The 27137-nt window shown below is 37.9% G+C and overlaps 1 protein-coding gene across 4 annotated transcripts in view; it reads left to right on the top strand.

Annotated features, from left to right (window-relative positions):
- The window catches only part of npas2 (neuronal PAS domain protein 2), a 66481-nt gene that overhangs the window by 13912 nt on the left and 25432 nt on the right, over positions 1-27137 (top strand). For 3 of the 4 annotated variants that reach the window (XM_089130455.1, XM_039658938.2, XM_039658939.2), the window contains exons 2-4: positions 24577-24960; positions 25092-25148; positions 26669-26823. In XM_089130455.1, the coding sequence (XP_088986581.1) occupies positions 24890-24960; positions 25092-25148; positions 26669-26823 (283 nt within the window). In that variant the 5' untranslated portion in view covers positions 24577-24889. Of the gene's footprint in view, positions 1-6790; positions 7087-24576; positions 24961-25091; positions 25149-26668; positions 26824-27137 lie in introns of those variants that run through there. The other variant, XM_089130454.1, reaches the window with a different exon arrangement.

Below are 27137 nucleotides of genomic sequence, written 5' to 3'. Positions count from 1 at the left end.
AGAAACGGAGAGGTTAAACTCATGCCTACTGACTGAAACAAGAAATCTGCATATTATGAATTGCATGCAATTGATCTCTAATGCTAATGCAAAGCAATTAATTTTGAAGGTTTAAAAGCCGGGTACACACTCTACGATTTACAGTGCACACAATTTTCAGATGCACACAAGACTTGTTTGGAGTTGTACATCAATTCATGACATATTCGGTGACTGAGCCGCAATTACATGTGAGATAGAAATGGTGGCTAGCAAATAAAAACAATATCTAGCGTTAATTTTGATCATGACTTGTCTTGAAAAGAAAAATGGAAAAAACTAAAAACAAAGACGATATGCGTGGAGCAAATGGTGGTTTGTTGTTTGCTCAAGAATTGCGTCATCTGATGCTGCAAGAATTTCGTCTGAGGTAAAATTTGATCGCAACAATCATTAATCGGCTGTAGGTGAACATATCAAACTAGTGATCGAAAACTTCAGATTTTGGAGAAATTTGTAAATTAACAAACATTCTAGCCCGATATTACACGAACAGTCTAGTTGATAATAAACAATCCAATCAACTTGTCATCAACAATCATCATGTCTATCCAATCAGCATGAGAGGAAGCGTATATTCACTCGTCGACCTATTCCTCCGCAGTTTTTCAGCATCCCTCTACCACCCTGACTCGTCACTCTTGGCTTGTTCCTTACGCTGCCAGGAATACGGGAGGAGTACTCTGGGTTCGGGCCGAATACCGAGCCCGGAGCCCTCTCCTAAGACAGCACGCCAAATTTGCATACCATTTATTCTATCAGACTTATTTGTAAATTGAAAAGCTCGCCTGAAATCCTTTTCATTAACTTGATTTGTTCAAATGTCATGGCAACATATATGTTTAGATCACTTTAATTCAGACAAATGAATTAAGCAATTTTACATTTTTCATTAGTTATATCATAATGATAATCAACTACCCTGCAAAAAATATACACTCACCGGCCACTTTATTAGGTACACCTGTCCAACTGCTCGTTAACACTTAATTTCTAAGCAGCCAATCACATGGCGGCAACTCAGTGCATTTAGGCATGTAGACATGGTCAAGACAATCTCCTGCAGTTCAAACCGAGCATCAGTATGGGGAAGAAAGGTGATTTGAGTGACTTTGAACGTGGCATGATTGTTGGTGCCAGAAGGGCTGGTCTGAGTATTTCAGAAACTGCTAATCTACTGGGATTTTCACGCACAACCATCTCTAGGGTTTACAGAGAATGGTCCGAAAAAGAAAAAACATCCAGTGAGCGGCAGTTCTGTGGGCGGAAATGCCTTGTTGATGCCAGAGGTCAGAGGAGAATGGCCAGACTGGTTCGAGCTGATAGAAGGGCAACAGTGACTCAAATAACCACCCGTTACAACCAAGGTGGGCAGAAGAGCATCTCTGAACGCACAGTACGTCAAACTTTGAGGCAGATGGGCTACAGCAGCAGAAGACCACACCGGGTGCCACTCCTTTCAGCTAAGAACAGGAAACTGAGGCTACAATTTGCACAAGCTCATCGAAATTGGACAATAGAAGATTGGAAAAACGTTGCCTGGTCTGATGAGTCTCGATTTCTGCTGCGACATTCGGATGGTAGGGTCAGAATTTGGCGTCTACAACATGAAAGCATGGATCCATCCTGCCTTGTATCAACGGTTCAGGCTGGTGGTGGTGGTGTCATGGTGTGGGGAATATTTTCTTGGCACTCTTTGGGCCCCTTGGTACCAATTGAGCATCGTTGCAACGCCACAGCCTACCTGAGTATTGTTGCTGACCATGTCCATCCCTTTATGACCACAATGTACCCAACTTCTGATGGCTACTTTCAGCAGGATAATGCGCCATGTCATAAAGCTGGAATCATCTCAGACTGGTTTCTTGAACATGACAATGAGTTCGCTGTACTCAAATGGCCTCCACAGTCACCAGATCTCAATCCAATAGAGCATCTTTGGGATGTGGTGGAACGGGAGATTCGCATCATGGATGTGCAGCCGACAAATCTGCGGCAACTGTGTGATGCCATCATGTCAATATGGACCAAACTCCCTGAGGAATGCTTCCAGCACCTTGTTGAATCTATGCCACGAAGAATTGAGGCAGTTCTGAAGGCAAAAGGGGGTCCAACCCGTTACTAGCATGGGGTACCTAATAAAGTGGCCGGTGAGTGTATATGATCAGTAAGTTGACAACATAACTTTCTACATTGCTTTAACTCATCAAAATAAGTTAAATAAAAAACGTTTTTTTCAGTTTAATGTAATTTACAGTAAGTTAAAATTTCTTATACAGCCAAGTTGATTGTACTTCAAAATTGAAGGTAGCAACTGAACTCAAGTTTTCTTTCGAAGGGGATCTCAACACATCTAGATCTGTATGACTGTGTAAAGCAAACGCTACAAGTGAAGTGTGTTCGACTCCTCGAGGAAGCTTGATGTGCTCATTATAATGCATTAGCAAGCGACTGAAAGAGACTGCAAGAAACTTTGATCTTCTATGATTCTCACCTGAGGGATAGTGGTCTAAATTTGTGTTGGTATACTCTGTTCATGCGTCATTCCCGGGTGAGTAATACGAATCTGTCTTTAAACAGAGAGCTTTCTTCTCTCTCGAGATTTGAATGCATGATTTGTGATGCAGTAACAGTGAAAACCTCCATCTGTGCTTTACTATTTCTTGAGGGATGAGAGTTTAGCACCTACACCCAACGGTTCAGGTGTTTTGGCCGCTGTAGTGGCAATGCGGGATCTATCGCAGGGATTGTAGGCATGGAGTTTGGGAGGAGTCTTGACAATGAGTCCTTTTTCTTTTCAAGACTCCTCCTGCTATTTCTTATATTTTTAAGTGCCTACATCAGGCCCTGAGGCTGGACTGATAACGTAGTTTATTAGTTTATTTTATGATCTGCCTTCTGATTAGTCTGGCACAGGGCTTGAGAAAAGAGCTGTGAATGGCTTTTTGCTAGGTCAATACAAGTTAGTACTGATCTAAATTAGCATGGGCTATACGCCTTATTCACGGCAGCGCCATCTTTGAATTTTAATGAGAATGAAAGCGAGGCTGTGAGGGATAGACTTGCATCTCTTCAATGGGCTGTATTGTTATTTAATGTGTTTTCGGATTGTTCTGCTCATGAAACACTGGAAAAATATCTTTCTAAGAAATGTCAGTTGACAAAAAACTCCCGACAATGTAAGCTGTGGAAAATTGTAAGTAATCTAGCCGCTTTATTCAGCTTTTTACAGCGGATGTCATTGGAAACAGTAAGTCTATCCCTCACAGCCTCACTTTCATACCTGTCATGGCGCTGCTCTGAATAAGGTGTATAGCAGGTCCTAGATGAGAGTGTTGACCTGCCTCCCCCCTTGAGGGGTCTTTAATTAGGATGGCTTCCCTTGAGGTTTTAAAATAGGTACCTCCACTCCATGTTGAAGCTCAAATGGTCCCAGAGAACCTAACAAGTAGGGGTTAATTCATCTTTAGCTGATCCTCTTGTTATCAGGCACCTTTTGTCAGGTGATGGGAGTCTTGGGACTCTAGGTCGGGGCAGTTTAATGTAGAGTAGAACCTTCCCCTACTGTTGTGGTTTTAAAGTAGGATCTTCCACTCAGCCTTAATCGATCCCTTAGAACTTAGCAAGTAGAGGTTAATTTGCCTTATGTCAGCTCTTCTTGTTTTCAGACACTTTTGTCAGGTGCTGGGAGTCTTTTGGCTCTGGGCTAGTCGAGGCAGGGTGTGAGCGCTTTCCCCCGATCTTTCTAGGGTAGTACAGCTGTATCTCCCCTGCAGTTTCCTAGAAGTTAGAGTTCTATTTTAGCAATGAGGGTGAATAGTTATTCTAAATGAAAACCACTGTCTTTGCTCCCTCAAGTGGTAGTGGTAGGCCAGGGTAACGCATTAAAATAGTCTGGCTAAAATAGGTGGCTATGGCTGGGTCCACAAGGAAGAGGAAGGTTGAGAAAGGCCAGGACTTTTCTTGTCATGGGGAATATGAGCATGGGAAATGGTTGAGGAAGTTTTACCACTTGACAGTCTATGAATCTTAGGATGCGCCCTGTGTGATTAACGCTTCTGACTTCTGGATAGACAAGTCTGTATTGAGTCAAAAATGCCAGTGTGGCTGGGTACTAATGAGGCAGGCCTTCCCTCAGGATGGCGGAGTGGGTATTTGTTTCTCCAAGCGGCGATTCAGACGCAGTGTTGAGTTCCACTTCGGGAACGTCTCAGGATATGACTGTAACCTTCGTTACTCGGGCTCAGCATGTCTCCGTCGGACAAAGAACTTGATTGCATCTATTGCAAGTGCCCTCTTATACCCACTGGTGCTCATGTAGTGATGTCATGAACTGTTGTCGGCCAATTAAATTGTCGTGTATACACATGCTTCAGACACCGGTCACACTGATGTAGTTCCCCATAGCGCCGATCGAGATGCAGTGTTGAGTTCCCCTTCTCAGGGAACTATGGTTACAGTCGTAACTTAAGATGTTGACAATATGATATCCAAAGATCCACAGAGAGACTAATAGAATGACCAATAGAACGTAAAAATGTTAGCATTTCTGATGCATCTCTGATGTTTATGAGTACTGTTGGGCTGTTTAGGATGGGATTGCTGGTATCAGGAAGCAGGTGTTTACAATGGGTTATTAATTAACTTCTGAAATGAATCTGACAGTAATTTGTGTCAGTGACTTGTAAACAAGCCACGCTGCAGGTCACAAACAACAAGATTTGGCCAATATTTGTGCATTTGGGTGATTACCTGTTGCTTGATATAACCACACTTGTTTTAAAATTCCTGAACAATCATACTGACTTGTCAATTATAAAAAAAACACTTGACCTTTTATTGTTTTTATGAAACATGTAGGCTAAGCACACACACACACCCTTGACGTATATCTGCGGTTGGATTCTAATGAGGAAGTTCTTGTTATTATCTTGTTAGAATGTTGTTTGCTATGTTGTTTAAATTATCTCCCTCTCCCTTTCTTTCTTTCTTTCTTTCTTTCTTTCTTTCTTTCTTTCTTTCTTTCTTTCTTTCTTTCTTTCTTTCTTTCTTTCTTTCTTTCTTTCTTTCTTTCTTTCTTTCTTTCTTTCTCTCTCTCCCTCAGTTACTCCCTCGCACTTGTGCTGGTGTTCCACTGACCCATATTCCTTGTTCTTTAAAGATACAGAGCTGCAGTCTGCTTCGAAACCAAAGTAGCACTGACATAAAAAAAACAGTGACAAAGCAAAACATAAAATAAATTACAAAGAGAAAAAAAACAAGAAAGGAAACAAATAAGGGCAAAGGAAGAAAGATGAAAAAGAAAGACTTTGTTTACCTTTTTATATCCACATTGACTCATTGCATGATGAATCTAAGACTCCCTCTTTTAAGAGTTGTCATCAGACTTTAATTAGACTTCATTACCTTTTGGTTTTATAATTACGAGAGTTTTGAATCTATTTTTTGCTGAAACATCATGGCAACTACGCCATTAAAGTGTTAAGAATAATGCATAACAATTAAATCTATTTGGTGAGTTCATTAAAAATGCACCGAGCCTTTAAAGGCACACTGCTGATGTGTTTGAAAGGTTTGTCTGCTCTTCTGCCCAGCAGCCATGTTGGACGTAGGGACTGATGGAGGACTCGGTTTTTGCCATGGCAACCGATACTGGTCCTGACACTGTGCTTTCCAACACCACACATTTCTGCTTTAGCTGTTTAAGTGGATTTAAAAGATGTCCTCTCTAAAAGATGTGTTTGTGAACACATGTTTGTGTTGACAGTTTTATGCATATTTTGTAAAAAAAAAAATGTTATCCTGTAAAAAAAATATAAAATGTATCCTGTAAAAAAATGTTTTTTTTTTTATTTTTTTTACTAAAGTAATTTCTTTGCTGTCAGTATAGTTTCAGTGCAAATTTCTAAAGAGTCACTTTATTTTATTACAAAAATCAAAATTTTTTATCATTATTTTAGCCCCATGTGACAGACCCAGTTTCACCCTTGGTCGCATGAGAAAACTACCTCCAAAATAGTGCAGAATAATTACACATGCAATCTTGTAAATTTGAGCATTACCCTGTCTATAAGTTTGGACATATTGCAGTCAATTCCACTAACAACGATGACAGTTGAATTGTCATTGACTTTTACATATGCAGGTTGCATTGTGCTGTATAGCTTACACCTCTGTATAGATGCTGTACCATATATGTTTCCTTTCCGTTGTAATTCTGTTTTCTTTGAACTACCTGAAATAGTTAATTTTTTTCTACCAGTTAATTTTTTCTAATACGTATCTTAACTTACAGCTCTTTGTGGTCTTGTAAAGCAACCAACCTTGACATTTTAGATAGCCTAGGCACTATATAATTATATAAATAAAAATATTATTGATGTAATCATGATGGTATATAATAATAGCTAAAAATTGTATATACAAAGAGGTGCATCATCTTGCAAGAAATTGTTTAATCTACCTATTTAACTAAAAAGCAACTCTATTGAGACAAATGTGAAAGGCGACGCTCAGCATAGACACACGGGCTCAAAGCAGCATGACATTCACCAAACATAGGGTCAAAAGAGCGGATCTTCTGTGTATGTGACAATTATTTAAAAATGATTGTTACCGGGTGTTTATGTTCGAGGCCGTCCTTGAATTTGTGTTTTCGGTGTCTTTTCTCTGGAGTGTGTGTGTGTGTGAGAGAGAGGCTGCGGGCGGTTAGTGATGTCGTTGGTTGAGTATTGAGCTCCCGTCTGACCTACTTTCGTACTTCGCATCAGCTCAGCGCTGTTTACAGGCTCTCCTGAGCGGAGAATGTGGACCCGGTAACGAAAAAACGTAGCCCAAACGCCGAGTCGCGTGCTCTCCTGTTCCACTCTATTTGGGGATTCTTCAGTTGGAGTCGAGTGTTTTATGGATATTTTTCCATGTATCCGACTCTACAGTGGCTCTTTCGTGGGTTGTTTATGGTAAGGCGAGCTCACTCGTGGCTTGAAATGAGAGGCGCGGACGAGGGCAAAAGTGAAGTGTGGACCTGTCTGTAGTCCTTAACGCACGGTAAGATATTACGTAGGCTATAGCTAATGTAGCCTAAGTTAGAATACAAATGAGAAAGTAAAGCTGTTAAGTCTGTGGAGCTGTTTTTAACTCGTTTAATAAGCTTGTTGGCTTCCATTGGATTCTGCGAGTCTACAGGGGAAAACTAAGTGGGACTCGTAAATGAATGTTGAGAAATTGATGGGTGAGGATGTCGTGGAAACGGAATCACTGATGTTACCGCGAGCGTTTTCTTACCTTCACCTTTTTATCCCGGGCGCGATGGACTGAAGAGTGCACAATTGAACACGTTCAGGTTCTGGACAATGGAATTATGTTCCTGAAAACTTTCTAATATTTTGTCAGGGAAGTTTGCTGGTTTGACTGCCGTGGTTCCGGATTGATCTGAAATCTTGGAATGCAGTCGAAATGGGTCACTGTTTAATGCGCTGAAACCAATGTCTCCAGTAGCATAAAACCTTTCTATGACAATGTCGCTTTATGTTGGGCTATTGAAACTTTTAATAAATGACTTGAATCCATTTGCACTTGTGTGAGAAATACCTATAAGAGCTCTGATTTAATTACAATGTACACGTTTATTCAAATGTTGTGACAGCATTTCCTTCCACTTTTCATATTGTTCAAAGTGGTTGAAAAGGTGCCAGCAATAAACTTAATTTAAGTTGTAAATTAGTTATTTCCTTAAACGTTTAATAAAAGCGGAGTGGTTTTAGTTTAATTTGTAATAGTTTTGTGGCCTTGGACTCCTGTTGTTTGGGCTGGAAGAAAGTGTGTGTTTGGGTTCTGTTTGTTGTGGTTCAGGAAATGATTTGGACTTTGCAAGTAGCCTTAAGGGTAGCTGACTCATAGCGGTCCATGGACTTTTTTTAGACTGAGATTTTAGGTGAAATGTATATGAATGTATAAGCAGGTGTGATACGCATAAAGCAAAAGGCTGCATGCATAATAATAATTAAAGACTGAAGATTTCAAACAAAATGCTGCTTAAAATTGTTTGGATGGAATGTATTAATTTAGAAATATCCAGAGGAAGTTACAAGTAAGGAACCTTATTACAATTTTATTATTATTATTTATTAGGAGTTATATGATGTAGTGTCTTTGTTTTTGGTTGTGGATTAGTTAAAGGGATGAAAAATTGCCAACATCCTTTAAAATATTTGTTCCACAGTAGAAAGAAAGTCACTCATGTTTAAATCAACATGAGGATGCATGAATGATGACAGGATTTTAATTTTTCGGTGAACTTTCCCTTCAAGTGATGGTTGTGGGTTAAGTAAATTTAGCTCTAACCTTAACCCTTTCCAAAAATATTTCATGTCATCTACCCTTCAATGTTTAGAGGCAAGTGCGAGCATGCATGAATGTGAGTTCTTGTAATGTCACACAATGTATGTTCATGTGATGGAGAGACCTGTTTGAATGTTTTTGTGCAGTGTGGATTAGTGTGTAGATGCATGTGTATGTGTAATAGAGCCTTTACCTGGGCCCCCTGGTTAATGGAATGTGTTTGTGCTGCTGTATGGTGCATGGGCCCCTGAATGGTTAAATATGGGCTCTAGGCTTCATGGTAATACTGTAAACAGTGCAATTTGTTCGAGTGATGCAATAATTCCCTCACCTCTCACATGGAGGTCAGGCTGTTTGCCTCCTGGAAATCACTCTTTCTTGTTCTCTTTCCTTATCCGTTTTTCTCTCACTTGCTCTGTTGCTTTTTATGCAAAACGACTTACAAATGACAGACTGAGATTCATCTCTCTCTGGCAAGGGCGTGTTGAAGCCCCAGTCTTACAGACCATTAAATAAAAGTTGTTTTAGGGTTTAGCTACCCTTTAAATGGATTTATAGAATAGGAATTAGAGGTCGACCGATAGTGAATTTTACTGATACCGTTAACTAGCTTTGATAACCGATTAATCAACCGATATTTTTAAAAATGGATACTGTATTACAACAAACATAACACTCACAAGTAAAACACATAGTAAAACAGTGTTGATTCTACAGAAAATAATTTCAACATTATAATATTACAGTTTTCTTTAGCTATAATCTAGAAACATGCGTAAATTTCATAGGTAACACTTTGCTTGTCCAATTTGTTAACAAGGATGTAGGGATATAAATTTTCACAAATTCCCACGATCGATCATCGTTTAAATTAACAATCGATTAATTGTTAGCCTTAATACTGCAATATGCGAATGGCTCACACAGCATGACGGTATGCAAATGCTGCTGAAAAGGCTGCCTCACCAAATGAATGAGAAGTGTTTTAATCTAAATAAAGGGCTAGTAGGATACACAACACCATATGAAAACGTATATTTGCACAAAACAAAAGGCTGTGAAATTGCGAATGCACATGCAAACTTATAGTCATGATGGTGTAAAAAGTCAGCAAAGTAATTACTTTATAATTAAATGTCAATATACTGTAGTGTACTTGTACTGTATTCTATATTAATACTGTCGCTGTCGTGTTTTAAACAAATTAAGATATTTTTGATGAAATCTGAGAGCTGGCTCACTCCTTCATAGGCAATTTCAATCAGCCGGTCCAGAAAAGTTAGTACATTGTTGAAATAGTCCAAGTGACTACAGCATGGCTCAACCTTAAGTTTATCAAGCGATGAGAATACTTTTTGTGTGCAAAAACGAAACAAAAATAATGACTTAATTCAACTATCATTTTCTTCTGGCCTCTGACGTGAGTTCACGAGAGCGCCACGACGCATGAGAACTGAGTAATTACTGACAAAATTGTCATTTTTGGGTGAATTATCCCTTTAAGTTTTGCAGCTCGATTTGAGTTGGGCAGATCCTTCCCCCAGCTTGGAACAGTCAAGGTAAAGGTCAGTGGAAAAGATTTTGTGCTCTTTGGGATGGCACCACAAGGTACCATTCACTTGCAGAATTTAAGCTTCTGGAGGGCACACAGGTCTGAGGTGTTGAGTTTAGGTATAGGGGTTCAATGCCAGTGGTTGTTCTGTAGGCAAACATCAGTGTCTTAAATTTTAAGCGAGCAGCAATTGGCAACCAGTGCAACTTTATGAAAAGAGGTGTGACCTGTGCTCTTGTTGGCTCATTAAAGACCATTCTTGCTGCATCATTCAATATCAGTTGCAAAGATACCTCTTGTCGTTGTGTACTGCATATATTGCCAACAAATTAATCTGTTTAGAAGCACCGAATGCTGTTTCCTGACCTCCTATTTATGTCGGTGTGGTTTTGTTTGTGAGTGATAATGGATTTAATGAGGTGCACTTGAAATATTCACCTGGCTGATCTAGAGTAACCTCTACAGTAAGTGCAGGGACAACACAGCTCCATAATCCCAACAGTGAATCTCAACTTCTCAACTCCACAGTGCTGTTATCTCTGAGTTGTCACACCACAGAAAAATGTGTTATTAGCCACCCAGCCAAATCTGAATGATAAAAAAGCCGTCAAGTAAATAAATAAAGAAATCAAAATCTTGAAAAAATTAGCCGTATTCTCTGCTCTCAAACGCTGGGGGCATATCCGCTGGCTGCGCTGAAACCATGCCCATTAGCGGGAAAGCTACCGATGGTGATCTTAGGGGATACTGCTTTCGGGACGGGAGGATGAAGGCAGAGGCGGGAGATAGTCGGTTTGGCCCCATTCACCAGTAACTGTGGATTATCAGTGAATCCCAGTTGTCCCCCGACGAAAGTTTATAAAACTATCCCATGTAAAATGATCACTACAAAGGCGGGTTTGGGCGGGGATCCTCAGCTCTTTATCAAGACGGCTCTTCACAAAATGACTCCACCTCTTCTTGATGTGATTGTTTTTCGGAAAATTAAATAAGGACAGACACTGATCTGTTTTGTATGTGATCGCATCCAGGTAGTAGCCTACGCAGTTCCGTGCCGAAGGCATAGCTAAACTGTAGACTGTAGTTACTAATAGTACTTACAGTAACTTGCGATTGAGTGACGAACTGAACCGAATGTACTCTATTGTTAGGGGAGGGGCCAGCCTCAGTGGCTCCAGTGCGTCATCAAGCCCCGTTTTAGCCCCGCCAAAAAAATCCGGAACACAGCAATGGTGAAAAACTTTTTAACGGTCTAAATCCACAATTCAGTATTTCACAGTCTTTGTAATGTATTTTTTTCTTTGTAATTTTCTTTTAGAATTTTCATTTACAGGGACTTTAAAGTCCCCTGTAGTCAATAATTGTATCCCTTAAAACTAATGTTTGATTAGTCACAATGGCAAGTGGAAATACTGGTTTAATTCATTCATATGTTTGAACCAGAAACTGATTAAGAAGAAGTGGAAGAGTGAATTATACAGGCTGATATCAATCAGAATGTAATGAGTTGTATGTTTCACTCTCTCTACCATGTCGGGCGCATAACAGTAATTAATATGATTAGCCTTTTGCTTGACTACTTTATTAAAGCTGCAGTCTGCAGTTTTTCATCTTTGTTGCCATCTCTGTTCAAAATCTGCAATTGCAGTTATTCGAAATTTACTTCCGGCACCAAAGCTCTCTTGGACTGTGGGTGGGACTGTGATGCTCTATATAGTCCCGAAGTGATGATGTCACTTTAGGACAACTCGGAAGTTAGCTGCGCATGGGTTCCCTTGATCGAAAAGCTATGCATTTTCCCCATAGACTTTTGGAAAATAAGATCTGTGTTCAACAAAGAGAACTTGATTTTCACCACATTGGGGGTGACATTTTTTCCCCCCAATAAAAATAAGTCTTTAAAGGTACAATATGTCGGATTTTTCACCACGGGTTCGCTCTTACATAACAAAGGCGTATATTAATGACGCAAAGCATTAAGCGGAATTATGGATCTTTCATGGATACATTGATGTTTTTAACATGACTGTGGTATGAAGCAGGGCGTGATTGCTAATGAGAGACGTATAACGTTACCAGTGCCACACACAACACCGGTCCCGCGGATATAAAGGAATAAGCACATTTCACACCGAACTACACGCAAGTGCGGAATAATACTCACACAAGTCAGTTTATGGGCTATATGCACGCATAAGTTCCGCATTTGACGCAAGGATACTCGTCCATTTCCGGTTGTGGAGATTAAAGCGGAGGAAAACCGAGGAAAACGGGATCATGGCTTCAAAATTTACTGTCCTCCCGTCATTGAAACGAAACGTACACACGTTTAGATGTAATTTTATATATAGTTATGTTTATTTAATATAATTTTAAAAAGAAGCATAAACACAACGAGGGGTGACTGTTTTATCTGTTTTTGTGACTAACGTTTCTTTAGTATAACCATGGAGTATAAAATTCAATATAAATTCTCTGTGTTGCATTGGACTCTACGATCGGCGGAAGTTATCAAGCATCCTTAAACCTTCACCGGAAATACCGCCGTGCATAGAGCCCATTAGACGAATAAAACTTGTCGGGTAACGCAACGCTGTTTCACTTGCTCCATATACAGTAAAAAAAAATGGACACAGCGACCCCATTGATTTCAATGGATAAAATTGAAGCCCGTTAAAAGGTGATAGCCAGGCATACTACGCAGGCTCAAACTGAGCCCGCCACTTGAGCATGTCTTCTAGTACCTGTGCCGCATGAAATATGAATAATTCCCTTCCGAATCTCACAGACACGGAGAGAGTGAGTATTAGCTGTCCATGCAGTAGCAACTCAGGATCAACTTTAGAGACATATAATGATAAAGAATTTTTATCAGCTGAAAGGCAGAATACAAATGTTTTTATTAAGTTAGATTATACACTGATAGAGACCGAGGCAAGGCAGTTCACTCACCATCCTTCATAGTTTGTCTTTCTCTCTCTTCAGAGCATTATGGTAATGTATGGTTGACTACAAAGGCATCTTAGAGCTCATCAATCCTATTTTTTTATTAAAAAAAAAATGTAAAAACGGTAATATTGTGAAATATTATTACAATTTAAAATAATTGTTTTCTATTTGAATATATTTTTAAAAATGTCACTTATTCCTGTGATGGCAAAGCTGATTTTTCAGCATCGCTACTGCAACCATGATGCATTTTTTCAGGATTCTTTGATGAAAAGAAATTTCAAAAGAACAGCTTTTTAATTTTTTTAAGGTCTCTTTTTAATTAATTGAGTGTGTCCTTGCCTAACAAAAGTATTAATTTATTTAAAAAAAAAACTCAAGCTTTTAAGCTATAAAATCCATGCTTGTGTTTATGTAATGGACCTCATTCATGAAGCACAAGTAGAATGAATTTCTGTCTGTGTCATTCGTAAAACCATGCATAAATTGTTGCACTCAATTCCGTTTGAGCGATTTGTTCTGCTCGTGTTTCCTGAACGAGGCCCGTACATGCATCTCTGGGCTAATATGGCATCAACACTCCTGTAGCACTGCTCCAACATTTTGCTGAAGCTGACTGTGTGTGTTTTCCTGTTGCTGCTGTAACATTCTCGAGTGATTCCAGCCCTTCCGGAATTCTCCTGAGGCCTCCATCAGCTCACACCCTGAGTGTGATCCTTGGCCTCTTTCTGAACCCAACATGTCCGGTGTGTGGGTGTTTATATGAGCGGGTTCAGGTGTTTGTAAGCTTACGTGCATTAATGTGTTAATTTATCCATGTTTAAGTGGGTGTTTGTGAATAGATTCATATTAGTGACATAAATCATAGCGAAAGCGTCTGAAACTCTTATGATACTGAGATAAAAGGATAATCTCACTGACCTCTGTATTTTGCATTTGTACTCTGTTTATTATATGTGCTGTGTGTGTGTTCCTTGTCGTAGACACACGAATGGATGTGTCTTCAACTAGGAAATGTAATTTTTGTAAACCACATTTCACGTGTTTCTTTAACAAATCACGTTAAACAAAAAATGTTGCATGTATTTGTGTTGTCTTTTATGTCAAATACGTACATTTAAACAATTACTTCAGTCAGTCTGAAGCTGTCTACACTGAAAAATGAATCTCTTGCGTATTAGCTGCACTTGTGTTATGTTGAGAGAATTCAGAGGTAAATTCAGAGGTGTCTAGTAATTGAAACGCCGATTGCCAATTGCATTCATAAGCTCAACAGAAATGTGTGTGATTGGTTATAATGTTCAATGCTGCAAAAAATTGTAAAATACAATCTGATCTACACTTTTAATTTTTTTTTTTTTACATTTTTCAAAAAAAATTTAAATTCACTTTCTAATTCCACTTTAAAGCCACAATATGTATTTTTTCTGCTTTAAAAATAGCAAAAATAACTGTATCTATGTTATATATTTCTATTAGATGTGTACTTGCATTATCCCGACAGTTTTCACCAACTTTCAAATACGGAGAAATTTATAGTTTAATTCGAAGACACGGGACGTTTTCCTATTTCCGTTTCGTCGCCCGTCTATGCCGTCATATAACCTTTGACTCCTCTATTTTCTCTAACTTCCTTGCGGAACCAGGCGAAACCGTCAAACACAAAGGGGAACACTGGACTACCGTCAATAAAGCAAAGAAAATGACGAAGAAAAAAAAAGCATTACGTATTTTTATGTGTGTAAATCACGTGCCCGCTCACGAGCGCTCACTCTTAACAGACACACTGTCCCCGGTGCTGCTCGTGCATAAAGCGCTCCCCGTTCACAGTAACCGGTACTGTTGCTGTTAGCGAGCCGCGCACATTGAATACTTTTATGAGTCAGGCTGCGAATGTACCTGTCCGCTTCAGCTCTCTCATGCTTACTAAATAAACGCCTTACCTCCGGCGCCGCGCACTCACTATATTCCCTTTAGCCTTTAGCACATAGTGGATGCATAACGCAAACCCAGTCAAACGTTTGACTGCAGTATCTTTATATTATCTAAGCAGTATGTGCTTTATAATCCGGTGCGCCCTATAAATGAAAAATGTTCTAAAATAGGTCATTCATTGAAGGAGCGTAATATAAATATTTATATTCGTCTACTGCGGTCTGTATTATAGTTATGGACCACGATTACGCTTTGCCTGCACGTTCTGCTGCTACAGCCAGCTCAGTAAAGCTCAAACGTACGGGTGAAAAATATGACGCGAGAAGGGTTTGGGACAGGAGAAGCATGACACAGGTAAACATTGGGGTTGCATTTAAAGCTTCTCAACAAGCTAAATCTACAAAGAGATGCCGTATATCCGTATATTTTGTGAAACGATGATGTCATGCCATGAGCTGAGCTGGTTGTCATTGACAGCGACAACAACTCCCGTGAGCCCACGCTCTTTCCAGACGTCATCAAAGTACGTCTTTTGTTATTATTTTAAATGAGTGACCCCTGGTGGCCAAAAATTTCATACTGTACGTTTAATTGCTTAAGTTTTAATAGATTTAGTTTATAGTGCCCCATATTATATGTAAGTGGTAGACCAGTCACAAGAGACAATCAGAGCAGAGTAGGATTGTGGAAAAGAGGTTTAGAGGGTCTGAATCCGAACAAACTGTTTTCAGGCTCTTTGAGAAATTTGCTGATGTGCAATTTATATTATAGAGAAAATTATAAATATTTTTTGACCTTGGATGCGCACAAACATTTTGTAGGAGACCTCAAAAGCAAAATTAGAAACCTTTAAAACGGCAGAATGGGGGCACTTTAATTGTGCTGGAGCCTTTTTCCCCGTTTATCTTGAATGTGATAATTAAAGGAGAACTCCGGTCAATTTTAACATTGAGCTCATTTTTTTTGTACATTTGGAGTGCTGTCAGCACAGACTAAAACGACAAAAATCAGTGTTGCCTACACAGTGTTATCGTCTAATTCGCACCCTGTTGACTTCAATGGGGCAAGTTCTAAACCTCCTTTTAGCCTCTTAACATCCTTGATTTATCATTACGAGTGCACAGCCATGTGAGTGGTGTTATTAAGAGTGACCATGGTCAATCTGACTGCACTAGATGTGAAAGATATGATGTTAATTCAGCCAGCTCATATACCTCTATTTGCTTCCTGTTTTTGGTTGAAGCCCACAGTAGTCGATTGTCGAGTTGACGTGCGCGATCATTGGTGAATATCATCTCAAACCTACCACTGTGTGGTGTTCTGAAAATATCAGCTCAAATGGATTGTTAATCCGAATCAGATGTTGTTGAACACACGGTGGAGGTTTGAGATGATATTCACTAATGATCGCGCGTGTGAGATCGACCATCAACTACTGTGGGCTTCGACCGAAAACGGGAAGCAAATAGATGTATGTGAGCTGGCTGGATTAACATCATTTTTATTCATATCTTTCACATCTACTGCAGTCAGATTGACCGTGGTCACTCATAATAACACCACTCAAATGGCTGTGCACTCATAATGACAAATCAAGGATGTTAAGAGGCTAAAAGCAAGTTTATAACTTGCCCCATTGAAGTCAACAAGGTGCGAATTTTAAAAAGACGATAACACGGTGTAGGCAACACCATTTCTTGTTGTTTTTTGTCCGTACTGACAGCACTCCAAAAATGTACAAAAAAATTAGCTCAATGTTAAAATTGTCGGAGTTCTCCTTTAACTTGTTTATTTTGGTGGGATTTTTGACCCAGCCCCCGGTTTTTATAAGTTGTGAATATTTATTAGGATTGTTCTAATGTTGCTTATGCTGTCTACTCTGTACTTGACTTATTTTTTTAAGCGTCTTTTGTTTGTGTTCCTGACAGAGACAAAAAAAAGAGATATTCATGCCTTTCTGCATGGGAGAAAGATTTTCTCTTCTTTCCATTGTGGCTTTCTTTATGTGGTTCACTTTTTCTTTTCTGTCCTCTTTTATGTCTAGTATAAACTTTTCATAAACAATTTATATGTGTTTTATAGTGCCGCTTGCTATGTGGATAAAAAAAGTAGCAAATGCACACTGAAAAGAGCCATGTGTTAGAAAGATGCAAAACTCAAACTAAGGAACTTTATTTACTGTGCATAATTAATTAATAATGTCATAATGCCACTGATGTGTTGTCATGTCATTAAAATGAGAAGCCAGTAATCCTTTCTCTAACAGTTGTATAGTTTTCATTATTGATCTTTATTGATCCTATGCTGCTGACTTGGGTTCAGCTAAACTTAGTTCAAATGGTTAATGTTAATGCAATTTTTTTTTATAGCCCTGAGTGGTAAAAGTTTTAAGTATTAGCATAGAGTGTCTGTCTATTATTAAAAGAGTTTGCTCAGAGTGATTGATGCATTTATTGCATGTGTTAAAGATTTTGCTGTCTTTATTTAACTGATATATAATTCATTCTGATCTATTTTCAAACTATTTGCTATTGGCATAGTTTAAAAAAAATGTGATGCTTTACTATTAGCACAGAATTTGTTGTATTCATTTTAGCAAAAAGTTTTCTGTGTTTATTATTAGCTACGTTAAGTTTTACACCTGTTTGGAAGACTTGATTCTGATTGGTTAATCGCTGTGTGCAGTTGTCAAATATTTCGGAATACATATGATCAGGGTTCATTCTGTTTATTGCCACTGAGAGTTTAATAGGCTATTAGCAAAGAGATAGCTGTGTTCATTACTAGCAGAGTTTGCAGTGTTTATCATGAGAGTTTGCTTGTTACCGCTGGATAGTTTGCTGATTCATTATCGGAATGATTGCGGTGTTGAATGATTATTGCCATAGAATTCATCATGAGCAGGGGAATTGTTGTGTTCATTCTCAAGAATTGTGTTTATTATTAGGAAAGTGCTTGTGTTCATTACTGGAAATCAGTCACAATTCAACTATGAAAAATTGTCCAACAGTCTTGTCAAATAGTGAGTTTGAGTGTTTATTTTATTATTTTTTGTTTGTTTGTTTTTTAAGAAAATAATGCTAATTAGCTTGGTTTGGTTTAGTGTCATTAGCTTTACACGTCAAGTACAAACAGAGATCACGATTCTCCCATGATTCTGAACAGACAACTAAAAAACATACTAGAGATTCTGACTAAATGTTTATTTAAAATGTTTAATCTGAATTATGTATTTAATTAATCACTCAAATACTCCACTTGTTCCATTACTGGATGAATCAGCATTTTTAAACAAATCTTTTAAATTAATGATTCAATGACAAATACATTTTTAACGTTCACTTGACTTTTTGCTACCCGGTGGTGTATAATCAATAACTATATAATCAGTGCAATCGTTATTTGAAGCACCAAGTTACTTTCAAAAGTTGATTTATTCTATTTTGATCGCTACCGTAGACATGAGTGTTTATATCTAACTATAAACTTTTATCCCAGTACTTCTGTGTAATATGAATATTTGTTACACAGAAATAACAATACTGTGGGGATGGAAAGACTGTTTGTGAAGCTGCTTCATACCTATACATGATAACTGTGGCAGATTTGTATGTTCCGCTGTGATTTTGTCTAAGGCGAATAGTTCTCATTTCGGAATGAAATCGCGTGGGTGTTTGAATCGAGATCGCAATCTTTTAACGATTAATCGTGCATCAAGTCAGTTTTAGCGTACATCACATTTCACTATACAAATTGCTTTACAGAAATTCATATTGTTAATGTTTATAATAACTTTAAAACGTCATGAAGTGGACATCAAGATAGTATATTCTTCTCTGTGGTGATTTACATCCGAGTAAAACAGCTTCTCAAACGATTTTTCTCCATTGGGCATTGATCGGATGGTTGGATGAATCTTTGTGGTTTGCTATTGCTGTGTGATCTCATGTGATTGATAGGTTGTCCATCCCTTGCCCAGGGAGGGGGAAGTTATTTTGATAAATTTGAGGGCATGTGAATAAAAAATAATAATGTTCACCGTTTACAGATAAGTCATTTATAATATATACTACAATGTTCCATAAAAAACCCAAGAATTGTCCATTTTGATTTAATGGTGACTTTAATGGCTAATTGTTAACATATAATAGTTTAGAGCACACGCAGAGACATCACAACTCTAATTCTTCTTGCATCATAAAAAATTGCATTTTAAGACAGTTTGTCAATTTAACAGTTTGCCAATTGTTAAACAGTTTGTCTTTGCACTCTACACCCAAGAACAAATCCTATCATATAATATCCTGAGAATTTGCTGTTGATTATTAGCAGAAAGGCCGTTGTGTTGGTTTACTTAGCCGAGAGTTTGCTGCATTTTGTCTTTTTGTGTTCCTTCGCTTTCATCATCTTTTTCAATTTAATTTTTTTATTTGAATTAAATGCGAAACTGTAGTTCAAAGGCTTGAACTATTTGTCAGACACACTTACTGTGGATTAGTAAACTTAGACAGAACACAATGTCTGTGTCAGTGTGAGTAATCTGTGTCTGTACAAGTGTGTGTTCTATGCTGTTTTTATAAGAGTTTTGGAGGTGCTGTATTATAATTCCATCCAGTTTTACTTGCGGCTTCTCATTTGTGCTTGTCTGGTCATCATCATAGTTTTGGTGTAACTATTCTTAACTAGCTCATGTATGGTAAAAATTAGGGATGGGGCCGATCCGATCCAGTATCGGTATCGGGACCGATACCAGCGTAATTCACGTATCGGATTTTTCCGATCCAACCTGCGGAGAAATCCGATATTTATGATCCATGTCTGCGCTTTAACGTTGGCTGCTGAAATGACTCCAAAAGGGATTCCCCGGGGCTGCTAGTCTGCTAGCTGGCTGAAAACTGTGGAATGGATATCCTGAACGGAGGTGCAGCTCAATCATAGACTGTAAAAAATAGGGCTCAATGAGACACACAGACGCCCGCTCAAGAAATCCATTCCGCAGTTTGCAGCCAGCTAGCAGGATAGCATTGAGCTACCAATATGTTCGCTGTGTGGAAATCCTATGGTGGAAATACTTCACACTGGAAACTCCGCAGCAGAGCAAGACAGCAAAATGCAATGTTTGCAAAGCCGTATAAATTAAACTATTTGTCTGTGATGCATGTTTGCAATTCGCAGTCCAGAAGAGAAAGAGAGAGATCTCTCACGCGGTGCCACAGCACGCACAACACGACAGCCCTGCAATGAGTGACGACAGAGGAAACATAGCCTGGTTACACTTTAGATCTGTGATATTAGTCTGATTTCCAAAGATTAAAGAATATATTGAGGTAAAAAAAACATTAAACAATAGCCGCATTCTGTGTAGCCAACTTCCTTCCCATCGCGGCGGTGCACTGTCATTTCTCCCTAAAACTCAAACTTTAAGACAGAATCAGCACGATCGGTAATTGTTGTAAAATGCCGTCTCTGCTGTTGCTAAATTGCGGGACGCTTTTAATAATAAAAAGAGCTATTAAAAGCACAAAATTTGCGCAAGAGGGCGGCGCGCGCTCCGAAACAGACAAGCAAATTATACTTTGGGCTTCATATGCGCGTCTAAACGATCAAAAGTAGCCTGCACAAAAATGTCAAAACGACCGGCTTGGAGATTATCACTTAACTACGTTCATTTTAGACATAAACGGTTTATGGAAATAGTTGGGAGAAAATATGGTGCATCAGTAGACTATGAAATCCGCACTAGTTCTTAAAGGGGCAGCAGTATAAATGTGACGATTGCGACATTACTGAGAATAAAACAACCAAAGGCAAAGAGAAAATCACCCACAGCTCTTGAATGAATAACTTCAGCTTTAATAAGCATAAATCTATGATAAACTTTGCAGTGCTATTTTACTTTTGATTACTTTATTATAATTCTTTTTAGACGATAAACCTGAATAATGTTAGTAGACCTTCCTGAAATTAAAGCACTGTGTAGGCCTGTATAATGCGTATATCTTTGTTTAATTGTCTATCTATTGTTTAATATATCTATTATATATATATATATGTATATATATATATATATATATATATATTGACATAGGCTACATACGTACGTATCATCCTTGCTTGTAGAGAGGTGTTTATTTCAGCATCATATAAAATCAACAATAATGATAAATAATGTTAAAGCAAACACAGGTCTGGTATCGGAAAAGTATCGGTATCGGCCGATATCCAAAGTCAGGTATCGGGATCGGATCGGAAGTGAAAAAATGTGGATCGGTGCATCCCTAGTAAAAATCATAAAGAATCTCTCCCTCTCTCTCATTCATACACACACACACACACCGAGGCTGCTTAATAGTATGAAATTGTTGTAAATTGTTGTAAATATATAAAGTAAATTGCAAACACTTCCATTTTTGTCGATTTTGGCTGATAATGGCAACGTCTGGGTGAAAAATGTTTCTCTTACTAACAGATTCTGGTTTAGAAACTTTCCATTACAACCTAATATTTCTAAAGACACTGAATATTTTTACTTTTTTTGTCCTTTTAACTTTGTCATTGCCATTGGCTAGTCTAACAGGTCTGTCAATATGATGTTTTGAGAGCGATGCATGCGTGTGTGTGAGAATATAGGTCAGTTATTGTCTGACACACCTCTTCTCAGCTGATTAGAACAGTCAGATTTAAGGAATTATATCCACAAACCAAAGTTGAGATGCGACGTGTGTGTGTATACATATATACACACACACACACACACACACACACACACACACACACACACACACACACACACACACATATATATATATATATATATATAGTATATTGTTGTAAATTTTATATATATGTCATTATCATCTATATATATGCTTGTGTATATATATGTATATATATATATATATATGTGTGTGTGTGTGTATATATATATAGATATATGTGTGTGTGTGTGTGTGTGTATATATGTGTGTATAAATATATATCATTGTCATCTATTTTGCATCCCTAGTTCATCTGCTTTTAAGTATTTTCTCTGCTTGTACTTATATTTTTATATAAATATATTTATATTTTTGTATGTAGCCAGTGGTTCTTACCAAATTGACTTGCATTACTGGAAAATGTCCAAACAAGCAGCCAAAAATAGACTGTTTATTTTACTAGACCTTTAATCGCAGAGCATCTCCTAAAAAAATACAACCAACTTAAATTATCCTCCTAATAACTGAATCAAATCAGGAATCAGTTTGTTTCGTAAAATCAACTGTTCTGTTCTTCTGTACCATGTATGTGTCTAACCCAATCTCTTGAATTAAGTTTTTGTTTTTCTCATTGACAAAGTTTTTTTAAATCAGTTTGGTAAGAAAAAAATGAAATCCAGATAATTCTTTGAAAACTATAGAATTTTATCTAAATTAAATTTCATCTTGTTTAAATATGTTTTTAGTATTTTTGTCTAATTTTCTCGTAAAAATATCTATCTTCCATCCATTCTCCAAACCACTTATCCTCTAGAGCCAGCGTAAGACAAAAACCCTAGAAGATATATATATATATATATATATATTTTTTTTTTTTCTCCCTGTGCTGTTTGATAAGGTGTACATTAGCTATTCTTTCTTGTTGGTGGATTTGTAACACACACAGAATGCACAGACATTCTCCATTAACTCTCGCTAACTACTCCTCTCTCTCCCCCACTTTTTCTCTTTCTTCTTGGCTGTTGTGTTGGTTTATGAGCTTGGCATAAAAGATGTTTCTAGGTCATGGCACTCCTTGCCGGTTCAACATTCCCTGAGGGTTGTGCCAATGTTGCATTAACGCTTAAGCCTAGGTGTCATCACAATACTTCTTGGGCAGTTTTTACTTTGTCATTGGATATTGCAGTAAATATGTTTGCGCCTCAGTTTGAACCATTTACGCTGTAGTCTGAAGCAGGATTATTGACTGGACTAAGGTGGAGATCTACAGCTGATTTGTATGTAATTAGACTTGAGCAATAACTGCTCTGATACACCCAAAATCCTCATCATTGCAGAGGTTGTCGTGAGAAACAGTTATTAAATGAGACGTGTCTAGATGATGAACAGGTTCAGTAGTGCTTCAACAGATTCAGGGGTGAGATGATGAAAATGTATCAGTTTTGGAAGCACATTCCATATTTTTCATGTTTCATATAGGCTACTGATTCTACACCCTTTCACTGTGAATGTAAGGGACATCAGGGGCAATTGTAACCTTTTACTTTAAAAAGTAAGACTTACAGATTACATCATAATATTCAATTCAAGAAGAGTGTCACACTCAGTGTGGCTGGGGCAAATTGTAGCACATGAAGCATTAAATAACCCACTGTGCCTCCAGTAAGATGACACACTAATATTTAGCTTTTGTATTTATTCATATTACTGATTAGTTTGCACTTTTTATTAAAATTATTTTAGCTGTCATGAACAATGTTTAAAGTAAAGGTAGGCTATAGGTGGGATCTTTCTGTTGTCATTTATATTTTAAATGAATATAATAATCTTAGCATGACATTAATCAGCTGATGAGTGTTCAGCTGTGTACTTTTCGATTTTGTTTTATTACAAAGCACACAGCATGTGGTGTCTCAGCGGGCTTTGCTGAACTGTAATGTATCTGGACAGTTGCCAATGTTTTATTCATTTGACAGAGAGGGAGAGAGAGAGCAACTAATTAATGTTGGTGGTCTTGTAACAGAATTTGTATATATTGTTTAATTTTAACACTCCTAAAAATTCACTCATTTGAACTTACTTGTTATTATATACAATACAGTTTTTCAGCTTCATGACGAGGGAATGATCAAATGCTCAGCTATCATATATTTTTCCTACTATTGAAGTCAATTGATACCATTAAATTATGACAACATTTTAATTTTTAGGTGAACTATTTAAGGTTTTAGTCCTTAAAGGTCATTAAAGGTCTAGTAAGTGATTTCTGAGAAAAGCTGTTGAAAGTGGATCAGACTGAGCATCAAAACACACTTGTAGCCAATCAGAAGTAAGGGGCCTGTGCTTCATAGCGTTAGTAAATTTGGGGATTGAGCTGTCAGGATTGGGGTATTTTCCTTTTTGGAATCACTCACTGAACACACCAAAATGACTAAAGGTGACTGTCAACAAGCATATGCGTTCGTTCTGTGCCTGTATGTAAGTAAATATCAGTCTATATCAGCAGGTTTCAATAGTCATTTTTCGTCATTCAAAAAAGCTAGTAGGCTACTGCAGATATACAAACTGAAAACAAAGTAGAGCTTGCATGCCATTTTTAGTGTCATTCATACTGATCTTTTCAGTTGGCTCACGTTATTATGAAAATATTCGTGCATTCGAATGCTCGGATGAGAATTTATAACAGCTTCTGTCTGTACTGTTTTGACTTTCACTTTGCTAGCTTTCATAATTTTCACTTTTATACTCGTTCGCTAAGCTGAACAGCCAATCAGAGTTCTCTCGCCGACGGCCCGACGCCTATACAACATCTTGAATCGACCCAAAAAAACCTGAGGCATCTGACTAGAGCCAATGGTGCGGCAGAAACTGAAAAAAAATAAACGGAGCCGCCCGAAGCTCAAAAATGGCTCAACGTTGCCCAACCGCCGACAGTCAGCTTGGTGTGTCCCAGCCTTTAACAATCCCAGATAATTTTATCTGCAGATTAATTGAATCAGAATAAAAATGATCATAAATTCATCCAATTAAAATTAAAACACCCTTTTGTTTTTTCCTCCACAGGGTCTACTGTTTCCACCACTAACTTCATGGAGAGAGAACGAAGTTCTGCAAGTGTACATTAGCAATTTTTGGCTAAAAGCCAAAAGCCAGTTTTTGTCATTCAAGGACTGGCTAGCCTTAAGGACATAACCTCAGCGTCTATCGGCTGCCAATCATCAGTGGGGTAACACTGACGGCAAGCCATCTGAGATTTACGAGTAGTGGCTTACCACTAGCATTAGGTGGTAAGCGTGTGGCATCTATTAGAATTTCTGTGAGTGTTTTAAGTGTAAAAAACGCGAATGGGACACGCCAGCCTTCACAGACGGCCTGAATGGGAGAAGGAGTGAGCATGGACAACCTTTCGGAGTTTGGAGGCCTTTGTCCGTCTGTCCGGGAATGGGAGTGAGTCCACACTAATGTCACAATATGCTTGTCCTTTTTGTCCATTTGTAATGAATTTGCGATGTTATATTGTTTTGAGAGATGGTGCCAAATAGGAATTTTTAATAGAAAACATTTTCTTCTGCTTACAGCACAAGCAGCTGTGTGGATGATTTAATGGACGAAGATGAGAAGGACAGAGCAAAAAGGTCTGTATGTGTTTTGCTCTTTATAGTGTGTGATGATGTTGAATAATAAAATCCCACATTAGACTGTAAACCTGTGAACTTGAATTGTGCCCAAAGACGTTTAAGAAATCACACCTTTAAAAGCTTTTCACACTTTCACGCAATACAATAGATTTTACTTGTGAAAGAGAGTTTTGGGCTGATATAGAATAAAATTGGAGATAATGGAAATGGTTGAAAGAGTTTTTTTGATGGGAGATGACATTAGTATTATTAAATCTAGGGGGGAAAAACGTTTTTTTCTATAACTAACTTCAATCCAAAAAAGAAATCTGAGAAAAAAAAAAACAAAAAAAAAAACAAATAAAACCTCACAATGTTTTTGTCAGTTGTGTTTCCAATTTCCAGTTTCCAGTTTCAAATTGGAAACAGGTGTTTCCAATTTTTCTTATGTCATGTTGCAAGTGTATAGACCTTATTCAGAGCAGCGCCATGACAGGTATAAAGAGAGGCTGTGAGGGATAGACGTACCGTGTTTCCAATGGCATCCGCTATAAAAAGCTGAATAAAGCGGCTAGATTACTTACAATTTTCCACAGCTTATATTGTCGGGAGTTTTTTGTCAACTGACATTTCTTGGAAAGATATTTTTCCAGTGTTTCATGAGCAGAACAATCCGAAAACACATTAAATAACAGTACAGCCCATTGAAGAGATGCAAGTCTATCCCTCACAGCCTCGCTTTCATTCTCATTAAAAATCAAAGATGGCGCTGCTGTGAATAAGGCGTATAAACCATTAGCTGGAACTGGAAGCCTAAAATCATTATCCTCAGTTGTAATTGAAATGAAATAGTAGGTTGTTGTGGCAAAAACAGTTTAACTAACAAACAGCATCATAGTAAGAGACATTAGATTCAAATTGTACTTCAAAAGATGTTTATTCTTTTAAAGGAGGCTTGTTCACAAAAATACTGCGACAGCTACCTCGCGATAGGAACACAGACCTAAATGACATATAGAACAGACAGCTTTCATACACCTTTCCCCCCCGCCCCATAGTGTTTTACTGCCCTTACTCCTGTGAGAGCAAAAGTCAATGACCTGCCCCTCGCCCCATGGTGTTTTACTGCCCTTACTCCTGTGAGATCAAAAGTTGATGAGATCAAAAGGCTTTATAATGCGGTGGTTCCCTTGTCTATAAACAAAAGCCTTTAGCATATCTTTGGCTGTGTGTGTGAGAGAGTTCCTGCTATGTAAATACAGAGTATAAGGAGAGAAACACGTTTTAATTGAAAGGAACAAACCTCATAATGTAGAATGAAAAAAAAATGTTAAAACATGAAATTTTCTATAACAAGGTCTATGTTTGTAATTCTCTACAGATCCATATGAGAAAGCATACACAAACACCATCATCACCGTATACAGACATTTTCTTTTTGACTTGTTGTTTCAGAACAGAGCTGTCAGTAAAAATTACGCCATTAAAGTTGTCTGAAGTTGTGTGAGTGTCATCTCTTTCTGCCCATCTCTCTGCAGGGCGTCCCGTAATAAATCAGAGAAGAAGAGGAGAGACCAGTTCAATGTTCTCATTAAAGAGCTGTGTACTATGCTACAGGGTCAAGGTCACCCCCGCAAGATGGACAAATCCACCATCCTGCAGAGGACCATTGACTTCCTGCAGAAACAGAAAGGTCAGAGAAAAATCAAGTTCAAATATTCGGAGTTGATATTCATATTTATGTTGGTGTTTCATTCTCATTGCCTTCATTTGTTTTATGAATTATTTCATTTATTTAATTTGGATATTTAAGAAATTGTAGTCAAAAAAGCAGAATGATACCCAGCTCCATAGTACCATAGTAGCATTTTCATTTAATAAAAGATCATGTTATATGTGTGTGTGTGTGTGTGTGTGTGTGTGTGTGTTAAATACATTAATTTTATTGTCTAAATATTATAATCCAGGACAAATATTTGTATACATTTGACATTTTTTAATTAATTA

Source organism: Pimephales promelas, chromosome 4 (assembly GCF_988280905.1).
Source record: "Pimephales promelas chromosome 4, fPimPro1.hap1.1, whole genome shotgun sequence".
Classification (NCBI taxonomy): Eukaryota; Metazoa; Chordata; class Actinopteri; order Cypriniformes; family Leuciscidae; genus Pimephales; species Pimephales promelas.
The sequence above is the reverse complement of the archived record's forward strand: the minus strand, read 5'-3'. Positions and strand labels throughout refer to the sequence as shown.